Below are 12,896 nucleotides of genomic sequence, written 5' to 3'. Positions count from 1 at the left end.
CTGTACCGTTTGTCCCAAAACTACTTTTTCTGCTGTCACAGTTTGCTTCACTTTGCTTTGGGACACAATTAATGTACTAAATATCACTTAGAATATCACATACCATGTGAAAACCTTAAGAAATTGCTCACAACTGTCTGATATGCTATTAATGATTGCAGTCAACATTTAGCCGGTTTGCCCGAATCAACATAAGATAAGGGTAAACTGCCCATTTTTCGGGTGCCAGTGCCAGTGATGTTGGTAACGCGTCAAATGTATGGTAGCTGACAGCGATGCCATTCCCGTGTTTCTAAACAACAAGACAAGACATTTTAACAAGAGTTAAAATAATTAATTGATATTTCGCGAAATATTTGCAGTACCCAATTTTACTAGGTTATTATAACTGCATTTTGCGATTGGGCGTTCTTTTTTATCAAAATTCTTTGCTGGTAATTTTTTCCAAGTAGCAACAAGGTAGCAGAAAAATTAATATCGAAGATTATGAATACCGTATTATATGTTTTCAAATTATTTGTTGATGAGATAAAAGTTGTCTTGCTCCAGGGATAATGTTGAAAGTCTATTATAAAAATCTCCTAACCATTTAACAAAAACAAGTAAACTGTGTACGCTTAAGGTGAAACTGAACGGTGTCTGCTTTCTATGCAATTTTAAGGTTGGGTTTCTTTTCACTTGGCGGTTTTGAGCGTAAAAATCTCAGTTTCCACCTAATTAATAGCGTTAGGATTTCTACTCCATGCATGTGTTGACGGTGCAAACAATCGATCAAAGTTTCACACACGTAGTTTAAACGAGTTTAAAAAAAATATTTTGCAAAATTCGGGTAAAATTCTACCACTTTACAACCTCACTTTCTGTTGTTTGTTTAATCATTGATTTCTTACTGTGTATTAAAATGGATTTTTTTAAGGTAATGAGTTGCTTTTACACTGTTACATGTTCGCTCATGAAATACAATCCATGCAGTTGGAAGCTTGTGACAGAGCGGAGTTCATTTTCTCGATTTTATTGAGCAAACATACCGTTCTCATGAACTACTCAAATCGGAGTTTATTCCTACGATACGGACCATTCGAAAAGTTTATTCTGAACCATAATTTTTCGAAGATTTCATCAACAGTGTTACGTATGTCTTGAGTATGCGGTAGCATCATGCTGCCGAAAACTCAGTGCAAGTTGTATCTCACACATTTGAGAAAAGAGGAATGATAGAACTACTTTGTGCTGAGCGCAAGCCTACCACCCCGAACTCGAGGCACTGAGCTGGTTCAATTATTCACTCACCATATGTGCAAATCTCAGTTCGTGTTTACTTTCTGTTACTAAAACGAAAGCCCTTTTTATGTTGTCTAACTGAAAGGAAGATTTTAAGCGACGCAACTGGGGGCAACCAGATACATTTCCAGAACAGTAAACGGGCTTTCCAATTAAAAAAATCGTACAATCAAGATTTTTTTGAAGATCGTGGAAACATTAAGTGTAACACCCGTCGATATAAGACTGGGAGCGTTTTGAATAATACACAAGTACTTTTAAACCAAAAGCAAAAGTAGTGGAAGGAAGTAATACATCACTTTTCCCGGTACTTAGTCATTGAATTCATTGAGCCTTTTATCGTATATTCACGTTGAACTCTTTCTTTAACTCTGCTCCTATTTTGGCGTGAGTGACATTTACTTCTGATTGGGTAAGGGTCCGGCTCATGTGACGATATACAATTCGGAAACAAAGACTTGACTTACCAGTTTTTGGATGTTTAAATTTATCGATCAGAGTCACCTGCAAAGGACAAAATTATAAAAACATAACAACCTATATTCTTCATATTACCTGTTCAACCATATCCTCACCCACAGTGCGTACCAAATCGTAAAAATCATTAACAGAAAAACTGTCAAGAGACAAATCATCTGGTAACCAGAATGAAATGTCGTTTGTACACTGGGGATAGACCGAAATCGGTTTATACTTCACGATCCTGTCACTTTTGAACTGATTCAAAAAGCCACTGTCCGTACTCCAGAACAACCTAATGTCCGGTATATCGAACAGAACCATAGCCAACCTTTCAAGGCCAACTCCAAACGCGTACGCGATGGAATTATCGACACCAGCCCGATCGAGGATTTCATTTCGGCTAATACCACAACCGAGAATCTCTAACCATTTTCCGTTGAAAAATATTTCCAGCTCCCACGATGGTTGGGTGAATGGAAAATATGTCTCGACCCATCGATACTCGACTTTTTCACCAAAAAGATTCTTGACCATTCCAACCAGTATACGTTTCATTTCATGCTCACAAAGCTTAACGGCTTCCAGTGTATGGCATGGCTGCTTTTGCTGGTCAATGCAGTCGGAGATGGTTTCCGCGCCATTCGATAAATAAGTTTTGTATGACTTTTCGAACACTTTCAACTCAGGAGTTTTCTCAAATAATTTATCCTGATGAATTATTCTAACGCCATCCATTTGGTGAAATACCGGATAATGAGTGGAGTCAATTTCATCCCGCCGGTATACATCTCCAACCACGAGGAAATTGTCAAGTCCTGCTTGAATGAGTTCAAGCTACATAGAAGTAAAGTCATTTATCATCAATTTTGTTTAAATATTGATAGTTTTACCTGATGAGCAGTCGTATGGGCTCTTAGAAGATAATCTTTGTTGACGTAATAGCAATCGCTTTTCTTCCTGCTTGGGTGATCCTCCGGCACCAGCAAACTATCATAATTTTGTTGCACTGAAACTACAGGACTAAGGTTATCATACACACTGAACAGCGGGTTTCCTCTGGGATTTAAATAGGCGCCATAGAAATAGTTTACAATCTTCTTGCGAATTATTGCAAGGGGATGATTCAACCGAAGATGCAGATTCCTGTCTAGGTGCGATAGAATTTTAGGTGTAACGTTCGTCCACGAGTCTCGAATATACTGCTGTTGAAAGAGGTCGATAGCTTTTTCGCTAATTTTAGCTTGGCTACTGAAGCATCTCTCACTCAACACTAACGACCGCACCAATATATTACTATTTAGTATTTTAAACATTCTTTCATTAACGGATATAAAAATTTTGTTTACCAAAAACTGGCTGGTTTCATAACATCATTCTCTCACCGGTAACTGTTCTCCACTGTTAACTGTTCTAATCGTTCTAATTGACAGCAGAGCAAAGATGCCAGATGTTGTAAGGAAAAATATGAAACTACTCGAATACGATAAAACCGACTCGAAATAAAAGGTATAGCCCGATAAAACGGAAATCCACACAACATCGCAGAGATGCCTGATGTTTTTGAAAAATGTCTGCAACTGCTCGAAAAACCGGAAAAGTGTGCTCAAACTCTGAAAAAAATCTATCCGTAATCCGAAAAAAATTCGTTCGCGCAGGCAAAAGTCTGTAAAAATCTGCACACATTTTAAGAAAATCTGCGCAAATATAAGGAGACTCTGACAAAAATCTGCAGAAACCGTGGAAAAACTGTAAATATTTGCAAATCAATAAAAATCTGCACATGGACTCCAAAAATCTGCGTTTTGCAGACAAATCTGCACATTTGGTATCCCTGCAACATCATAAAACTGTGAGGTAATCTTTGGTAATGCTTTGTGGCGCAGACAGACGTCTAAGCTGAGTTCCAAACATGTGTATAGTTCTTTGTAGTGTAGTGTAGTATAGGCGACAAGTTGGATTGCTGCAACTACCGCGCAATCACGTTGCTGAACGCCGCCTACAAGGTACTCTCTCAAATTCTGTGCCGTCGACTATCACCGTTTGCAAGGGAATTCGTGGGGCAATACCAAGCGGGATTTATGGGTGCCCGCGCCACCACGGACCAAATATTCGCGGTACGGCAGGTCCTACAGAAGTGCCGTGAGTATAACGTGCCCACACATCACTTGTTCATCGATTTTAAACCGACATACGACACAATCGTTCGAGACCAGCTATGGCAGATTATGCACGGTTACGGCTTTCAGGATAAACTGCCCAAGGAACAATTTGGAAGCCCTTATAAAGGCAAATGTGAAATAAGAGCAGTGTAGATGCAACCGGTGCTGAATAAACAACACGTTGAATTATTTGTTGTACAAACGTTGCCGCATTCTTAATTCATATATTATTCCAATAGTGGAACTCCAGCTTAACAGAAGTTGTTTAAACGTTTGCAAGAGATTATTAGCAACACTAAAAAATATGTGCTGCGTTAAAGCGCTTTAAAGCTCTCCGCTCATCAGTTGCGTTCTCGCCTTATAAAAGCGATTTAAACATTTCAAACGGCAACCTGGCGACTGTTATTCTGCACGTGTTGTTCAAATGCTGCACATATGAATTTTAAGTTTTTCAAGGAGCAATTCTTTAGCTCTTATAGACGCGAACGTTAGACTACCGGTTTTATGGAACATCATTCTCAACGCGTCGTATAGTTAGTTTAACGCAGCATAATCGTTGTTTTCAAACCACTAAAAGAAGGCAATCCACGGGTGACGTTCCATTGGTTTGTTATTGTTGTTGTTTTTCAAGTTGCAAATCCAAAACATAACCGAACACGAGACCTTTGAGCGTTGGAAAGTAAATCTAAAGTGGTATTCTATTGTTGGGTAAAGTATTGCTCCACGCAATACTAGAGCAACCAATCGGACAACTGTTGTTTTTCACGCTTTTCGATTCGCATTGCATCCAAGTTGCGACTGTACGTACAAACGTGGAGATGTCAAAAGATGAAAACAAACTGGTTTCAGCTGATAGCAACTGTCTCATGGATTGCCTTAGATTCGCAGCTTATCTTCTTTCAAAATTTTCAGTGTTCCCCCTAAAGTTTTTTTTTATTCCAAAAAAAAAATTGACGATATTATAGCCATATCATGAAAGCCAATTCATGAATTAACTTTAGCAAGCCATTTCGGGAACAAATTTCCTATGGGGCTCTTCTAGAGTAATCATTCAGTGAACAAAACAAGGACCATGTTGGAGGTATATCACCAAGAACACCCGAAACCATGAAAATAGATTGTTGAAGTAATTTCATAAACTATGAATCAATAAGTGTGGGATTCTGTTCAAAAATTCATAGAGATCCTCTGTTTCGGAATATACCCACGGGAAAACTGAAGTTGCTGAATTTTTTAGTGCTATAATTATTTAAATCGGATAAAAATTGCAAACGTTACAAGAATATTAATTTCTGGGTACACGGGTACCCCACTATTCACGTAAGGAGTAAAAAAGTCCCTCATGCTAGCCCCCCTCCCTCCGCTGCTGTTTAAAAACTAATATCCAAAGTTGCCTTTCAACGAGTTCTGAGATGTCACAAATTTCTAGCACTATAGATTAAGGTGAAAAAAAAATGAAATACCTAAAAAGGCACCCGGGTTCTCCGTCGAGCACACAACTTAAATAAATAATTTAAGCAAACGGTCAGTCAACCGAGTTTGTTACGATTAGGTATTTTGAAATCAGGTTATCAGGTTGGTTACAAGGTGGATTATTTCATATCAAAGCATAATCAGTAAAAATCAATTAAAGAAACATAAATTTGGGTGCGTCTAACAGCGTTTTCATGACTTTGCTGTTAGCCCCATACCCAGTTAAATATTCACTACAATAATTTCTATCAGAATCGTCTTTCGCGTTCAGCTTGGTTCCGGTGTTCCGTAACCGGTTGCGTCATTGCATTGCATAAAGCTTGAATCTATAACACGAAAGATATCGAAATTCAATTTTTCTTTTGCAATAATACTGAGTACTAAGCGCCCTATTGGAAAGAATCGAGACCGATTAAAAATTTATTGATGTGTGATGAAAAAGTGCCTTTTATTGAATCAAAATCATTCTATTTTCGTACATTCAGTAGGAATACATAATGTTGAATCTTTTTTTATGTCCTAATACAGATTTACAGATTACAGATTAAGCTTGCTTTTGAATAAACAATGTATATAACTTAAAACTATGCAGAAAGTGGCCTAATACACAATCTTTTACACCTTTCTTTTTCTGTGTTGTCGTTTTGTTGTAGCTACATTGTTCCATCCTCTCCTCCCGCATCATCAGTAATCACTCCTCCAGCAACTAAAAAAACAGATAGTTTAATCATAAAACTTATTTTCAAACAGTAAATTGAAAGTATACAGGCATAGTGCAATAAATATATATGATTTTTATGTCGTCTAATTACTAGTAACCCTAAACTTTGTTTGAAGAATAAACTTTTGATTTACAAACAAATTTTCAGACCAGTAATGCTTTATGCAATACCAACCTGATCGAGTTGATGTTCAACAAGAAAAAACGCTTCGAAGGATTCAGAATTTAATTCTGAAAAAGATTTTAAAGCGTCATCATTGGTTTGGTACACTCGATTTACAGACTTACTGGTATCGAAATGTTAGAAGCTATGTCAAATAAAATTATTCCCAACATTCGATAAAAATCGCTGCAATCCCCAATTGCAACGATAAGCTTTCCTCATAGTCAATTAGTATGCAACTAAATTAGTTGTAAGATTAGTTCTCTTTACTTGACAAGTAGGTTTAAATCCCTACGAATAACAAGCCCTAATCGCCAAAGCAAATAAATCCTAACAATTATAATTTCACATTAAAATAGTGTTGATTGATTAGCCATACAAAATAAACAATTGATAATTTACTATAAAACACTTGAGTTACAAATGAACCTTCGTAAGCAATAGTAAAAGTGTTAAAAAAAGATATTTTTAACACTTTTATCATTGCTGACCAAGTATCCCTTTTACGAACTAATCGATGCAACACTCTCGTACAAGTGAACATCATACTGCAGATCATATATTCAACTAATTCGACCAAATTGCGTTCGATCACAAATACGATACGAAGCGTTCAAAACAATAATATATGTACATTTATACATAGGGATACCATCCGTCCTGATTTAGCAGAGCATGTCCTAATTCTGAGATCCTATTTGAGCGTACTGATTTATTTTTTATATTCTGGCATTTGTCCTGGTTTTCAAAGTGAACCATTTCGGGACACAACGCAAACGAATTTTTTCTTCTGTTGAATCTCAGCGAAGTGACGAGAGGAATCTTCTAGGTGTTGAAATCGTTAAACATCTAATTATGAAGTGACTATACGGTCCCTCATTTCAACAACATGTCCCGCTCAGAAATTTGTCCTGCGAGGCGTGTCGCACGCCTTTGAAATGCCCCTCGGTTTTAACAGAATTGAACCACTCGATGTCATATTTTTTCACTGCGACAGTGTGCCTCTCAACAAGCATTCTACTCATTTATCTACCTCTTCACATCTATAACAGTTAAATCAAAAAAGCGTAAATCAAATAAAAGGCAAAGTATTGGTACGAACATTACGCTGTACAAACTTGACCTTATTATTTATTAAGCACAGACTTCGCGGACAACTATTAGCATACAAAATAATTGCGGGGCTAGCGCTCCGGTTTTATTATAACTGTCTCTACCAGGGTGGGTTTTGAAACTATGAAATGTCCTGATTTCCACCTCCGGCCAGATGGTATCCCTGTTTATACAACGCAAAATTATAGTTTCTCACCTACTCATCGCGGTCAAATGCACCATCTTCCTTTGGTGTAAATTTCATTGAAGTTCCGAGAAATGGAATTGTAAAATTATTAAAATACGATACAGCATAGTGTTGTACCTACTTACCGTTATGTTCTAGCAAATGATAAAAGCCAAATTCTTAAATTGAGGTAGCTGTCTTTCCTGAATTCTACGGAGCCACAGTGACCGCTAGCTTCGACGGTTTGTACCACGCAGACGTAATTTCCTTTAATTGAAAAATGTTAATTGCTTGATTTCACTTCATATTTATAATTACCTCACTCGTGAACACTCAATCAAAACGATCAAAACCGATAAACAAAGACAGGCAACACAATAACACTGGAGACTAAAGCCGCGGAATAAATTAATAAAACTGAAGACTGAATGATGGATGCTGACATGACAGCGACATAACAATGATCAGGGTTGCCAGAAGATTTGAACTGAAGAGCAGCAACAAGTTTTTGCGCAATTTTCAGAAGATCCATATGTGTTGTAGAAATATTAAAATATAAATGATAGATTTCGTATAAAATAATATAAAAGAGCGATCCAGGCTAGTCGGTTGAATCGATTAATTCCAAGAGAATAAATATATTCAATAAAATACAATAGATTTATTCCCAAATGCTAACTAATACACAACATTACATTTTCAATTACTGAGTAACTGTTAGATGTTGCTTTTCATCGAGCTACATTTGTTTGAAAATTAAAACAGTGAAAAAAATAATTAAATATATATATATATATATATATATATATATATATATATATATAAATAAATAAATAAATAAATATATATATATATATATATATATATATATATATATATATATATATATATATATATATATATATATATATATATATATATTTATTTCACAGAAATATTTAAAAATAATTAAAATAAGTATAGAAAACCACTACAAAAAGCATTGAAGGGAGAAAATACCAATGCCGGCGCACGGTATGACCGTTGCTTACATACGCACTAAAACCAAGATTTGCTGACTATTCTGTAGATTTGGCATGTCTGGTCATGTCAAATCAACCGGTAAGTTTCGCTTATGTCTAGTTCGTTTTCGCGACGGTACTACACCCTACACCGTCCCGGACTACACTTTTTAACCTTAACTTGAAACGAACACTCAAACGAAACTACACCCAGCTGTTATATTTTTCGTACGGTATTTGATTATATTTATTTTTGTTGTTGGTGTTTTCAACTACACCCTGTCGCTTTCGCGTGTAGTCCGGGAAAATGAAAAAAAAAACACCTACAGGGCACAAGTGTAGTCCTCGTGTAGCTACACCGCGAAAACGGATTCGACATTAAAGCCGCGTGCAAGAAGTTTATATTCCCGCAGTTATGTAATGCCTGTTCAACGTTTGTTAGACCAGAACGTTAAGAAGCATATTCACTTGAAACACAGCACACGTCATATTACAGATTAGCTCAGATGCATTCTTCCATGACTGCCAAGCAATTCACCGCAAGTTCGAATCTCACCAGGAACCCAACACAAAAAGGATGGTTTATAAAAAGGGTGATATTGCTTTCTAATATAATTTAAAAATTGACCCATAGGTATTTCAACAAGTAAAAAACTAATACGGAGCAAATAATAATAATTATAATGAAAAAAATTGAATTTTTATTTTGCATTTTGTTTGTGCCAAAAGAGCTGAATTAATGTCGATTAAACTTTTTTCCCCGCCTTTATTCAGCGTGAGCTGGGTAAGTATGATCTAATGCGCGAAACAAACGTTGGCAAACATCATTATTAATCACGCGTTTAACAAGAGCCTTTCTAAAGTCGAGCAACGGATGTTTAATAAGTATTTTGTTAGACAGGTCGAACACATGCCGAACAGTAGCCTAATAAATGTTTTCCGGTGCAGCTGTTCAACGCTGGTTTCATAAGTGTTGAATAAAATATTCTGCTGTTGTTGTTTAAAATTCTCTTCGCCGTTCCTAAACAACTGTGTGTCGGATAATTTCTCAAAATTTAACTGAACAACCATTGAACAGAAGTTTTTTATTTTTCATTTCGGTTGTTGTTCAACTGTAGCCTAATAAAAGTGATAGAGTAAACGTTTAGGCAACAATAATTGTTCCTTGGGTGACACGGTGACACTCGGGGGTCCCTTCGAATCTCGAAGAGGGTTACGGCAAGGTGATGGATTATCGTGCTTGCTATTCAACATCGCTTTGGAAGGTGTGATACGTAGGGCTGGTATCGACACGAGTGGCGCGATTTTTAGAAGGTATGTTCAGCTCTTTGGCTTCGCCGATGACATTGATATTGTAGCACGAACCCTTGAAAAGATGACGGAGACGTACACCAGACTGAAGGCTGAAGCCGGACGAATTGGACTGACCATAAACGCATCGAAGACCAAGTACATGAGAGGAAGAGGTTCCAGAGAAGACAGTGTCAACCTCCCGCCACGAATTCATATTAGCGGTGATGAAATCGAGGTAGTAGACGAGTTCGTGTACCTGGGCTCACTGGTGACTGCTGACAACGACACCAGCTGAGATACTCGTCGACGCCTTATGGCAGGAAATCGTGCCTACTTTGGACTCCGGAGGACGCTCCGCTCGAATAAAATCCGCCGCCGCACGAAGTTAACCATCTACAAAACACTGATCAGACCGGTAGTACTCTACGGCCACGAAACCTGGACTATGCTCGTGAAGGACCAACGCGCCCTTGGGGTTTTCGAACGAAAGGTGTTGCGTACCATCTGTGGTGGAGTGCAGATGGAAGATGGATCATGGCGGAGGCGGATGAACCACGAGTTGAATCAGCTGCTGGGAGAACCACTCATCGTTCAAACGGCGAAAATCAGACGGCGAAAATCAGGAAACTACGGTGGGTTGGGCATGTCGTTAGGATGTCGGACTACAACCCGGTGAAAATGGTTCTTGATACAAACCCGACTGGAACAAGGCGACGGGGCGCGCAGTGAGCAAGGTGGAAGACGACCGACTCGATCAAGTGGAAGACGACCTGCGGGGCCTCCGCAGACGACATGGCAAGCGAGCTGCAGCCATGGACCGAGTTGAATGGAGACGACTTCTTCGAACAGCAAAGGACACTTCGGCCTGGAGCTGACTGGTAAGGTAAGTAAGTCCTTTGTAGTATCAATTCGTAACCAGATAGCGCTACCAGCGACGCCAGCTTCTTACACCAGCGAAGAAAATGTATTGTAGCGATTAGGTCACCAGGAGGCGCTAGTGTACAAGGTATTTATAACGCAATTCTCTTTGAAAATTTACACGTAATTTTGGATCAATGTTGTTCTTGCTTGAACGTCTGTCTGTGGTTTGATTGGCACAAGTGGGTTTATTTTAAACTCTTTTGTGCATAAACATTTGTTATTGTTATTGCAAAACAAAAATACAATCGAACACGAGATCTTTTAATGTCGGGAAAAAGTAAAAAAATATTATATCACTGTGTGAAGAATATTGCTACTCGCGAAACTGAAGCAACGGAAAAAATCAACGAAATGGTGTTAAAAACAATAGTTCGGATCTGAATGTTGGATGTAGGATATTGCAAACTTTTTCAGCGCCCTTGTGACAAAATATAATTTTAACGTCAATGAATCTTACGTCATTCAAACGTTTCATTATTGCCACTCAAACCTGCTCCTCAATTATTAGGGACATTTATAGTTAAAAACCCAAATTAATCCACCTAGCGGTCAGACCAACCCTTTCTCATTCGAACTCATTATTTGTTGGAACAGATTTCCACGAACACTTCATTTTTCAGAAAAAAAATATCCCTTGATAATATTTGCTGCATATATTTTTCAATATGCAAATAACATCAAATAAATGTTTCAAATCTATGACGCTATTTTTTTTTTTTTTTTTTTTGATCGTGGTATAATCGAAACGTCACTGTACTTAAGGTTGGACTCGGTTATACACCATTCGATAAAATATCTTTTTTGATGCGATTTTTTATTGTGGGATTTTTTTTTCTATATCAAACATGACTTTCTTTTCACAACTTTTGAACCATGTGTTCAATCATTATAAGATTCATCAGTTAACTCGCCCGTTCATCCGATATCAATATTGTACAAATCGGTTGTGTAGTTTCTGAGATAATGAAGTTTCGTGATTATAACATTTTGATACATTACAGACAAAGTTACAGCCCTACTACAGTAAAATTCAATAGGGAGTTTTGAGGCAGCTAGACCTTTCATATGACACGAATTTTCAACATTTCTGATAAAAGTGAGTGAGTTTAAGTAGTCTTCGGAATATCTTTCTTTTCATAGCTGGATTTCATATTTTTAAACATAACAGGCAAAGTAATTTTTTTTAAACAGCCCGTTCATTTAAAACCAATTTTGTTAAAATCGGTTGTGTAGTTTTTGATATAATGAATTTTTGTGATTTTCACATTTTGATAAATAACAAAAACTGAAAATCCGATTACAATAAAATTTAATAAGATTCTATGGGGCAACTAGATCTTTCATGAAAATCGGTCCAACCATCTTTGAGAAAATCGAGTGAGATTGAAAAGTTGCACATACACACACACGCACACACAAGTGTGCGTGTGTGTGTATGTGCAACTTGCACACTTGCACACCCACATACAGAGAATGCTCAGCTCGTCAAACTGAATCGAGTGATATATGCCATTCGGCCCTTTGGAGCACTTTTATACCTTCGGTTTTGCCAGTGATTGCTATACCTTTCTAGAAGAAAGGCAAAAATTAAAAAAAGTACATATATGAAAAAAAATTAAAAATTGAAGAAAAAAATAATTTACGTCTAGTGTTAAAAATAAACAAATAAATATACACTGATCAAATATAGTTCTTGCGTTTAACTGAGTTTACATAAAAAATAACTACGACATAATTATATTTTTTGAAAAAAAAATTGACAACATTCTGTTTCTGAACAACCGCCTAAAGTGACCAAACATCATCCAATGTCAGTATTTATGGAACCGTATGATACCCAGAGGCCAGAAATCAACTTCAGACGTCGTTAAAAAGGACAAATATTACCCAATGTACGTTTTTCAAGAAACGGGAGAATGCTGAGAGGCCGGCAGTAAACTCCATACTTGCATTAGTAAAATACCCAATGTGGCATCAACGCCACATATTTTGATCAATCTATTTCGTTTCTGTGCCTTGCTTTTGAACCACATACCCGCATAATTAATAACCATGAAACATGCCTAACAACTAGTTCGGAGAGACAGCCCGTAGTTATGTTCAAATGAGTCGTGTAATCTTTGAGATAATAGACTTACCTTAT

The 12,896-nt window shown here is 37.2% G+C and overlaps 1 protein-coding gene and 1 long non-coding RNA gene across 2 annotated transcripts; both read right to left on the bottom strand.

The window, feature by feature from the left end:
• Positions 1 to 1,604: 1,604 nt before the first annotated feature.
• On the bottom strand, positions 1,605 to 3,146 carry LOC129723229 (probable phenylalanine--tRNA ligase, mitochondrial). The gene is made up of 3 exons (XM_055677304.1): positions 2,634 to 3,146; positions 1,837 to 2,577; positions 1,605 to 1,785 (listed from the first exon to the last, which is right to left on the bottom strand). The coding sequence occupies exons 1-3, from the start codon at positions 3,054 to 3,056 to the stop codon at positions 1,618 to 1,620; spliced, it is 1,332 nt and encodes a 443-aa protein (XP_055533279.1). The 5' UTR covers positions 3,057 to 3,146; the 3' UTR covers positions 1,605 to 1,617.
• Positions 3,147 to 5,787: 2,641 nt separating this feature from the next.
• On the bottom strand, positions 5,788 to 7,986 carry LOC129723118 (uncharacterized). The gene is made up of 4 exons (XR_008727719.1): positions 7,857 to 7,986; positions 7,685 to 7,805; positions 7,569 to 7,598; positions 5,788 to 6,081 (listed from the first exon to the last, which is right to left on the bottom strand). It is a non-coding gene; the product is annotated as an uncharacterized LOC129723118 (long non-coding RNA).
• Between the last annotated feature and the right edge of the window lie 4,910 nt (positions 7,987 to 12,896).

This window comes from Wyeomyia smithii, chromosome 2 (assembly GCF_029784165.1).
Source record: "Wyeomyia smithii strain HCP4-BCI-WySm-NY-G18 chromosome 2, ASM2978416v1, whole genome shotgun sequence".
NCBI lineage: Eukaryota > Metazoa > Arthropoda > Insecta > Diptera > Culicidae > Wyeomyia > Wyeomyia smithii.
This window is presented reverse-complemented; position numbering and strand designations above follow the sequence as displayed.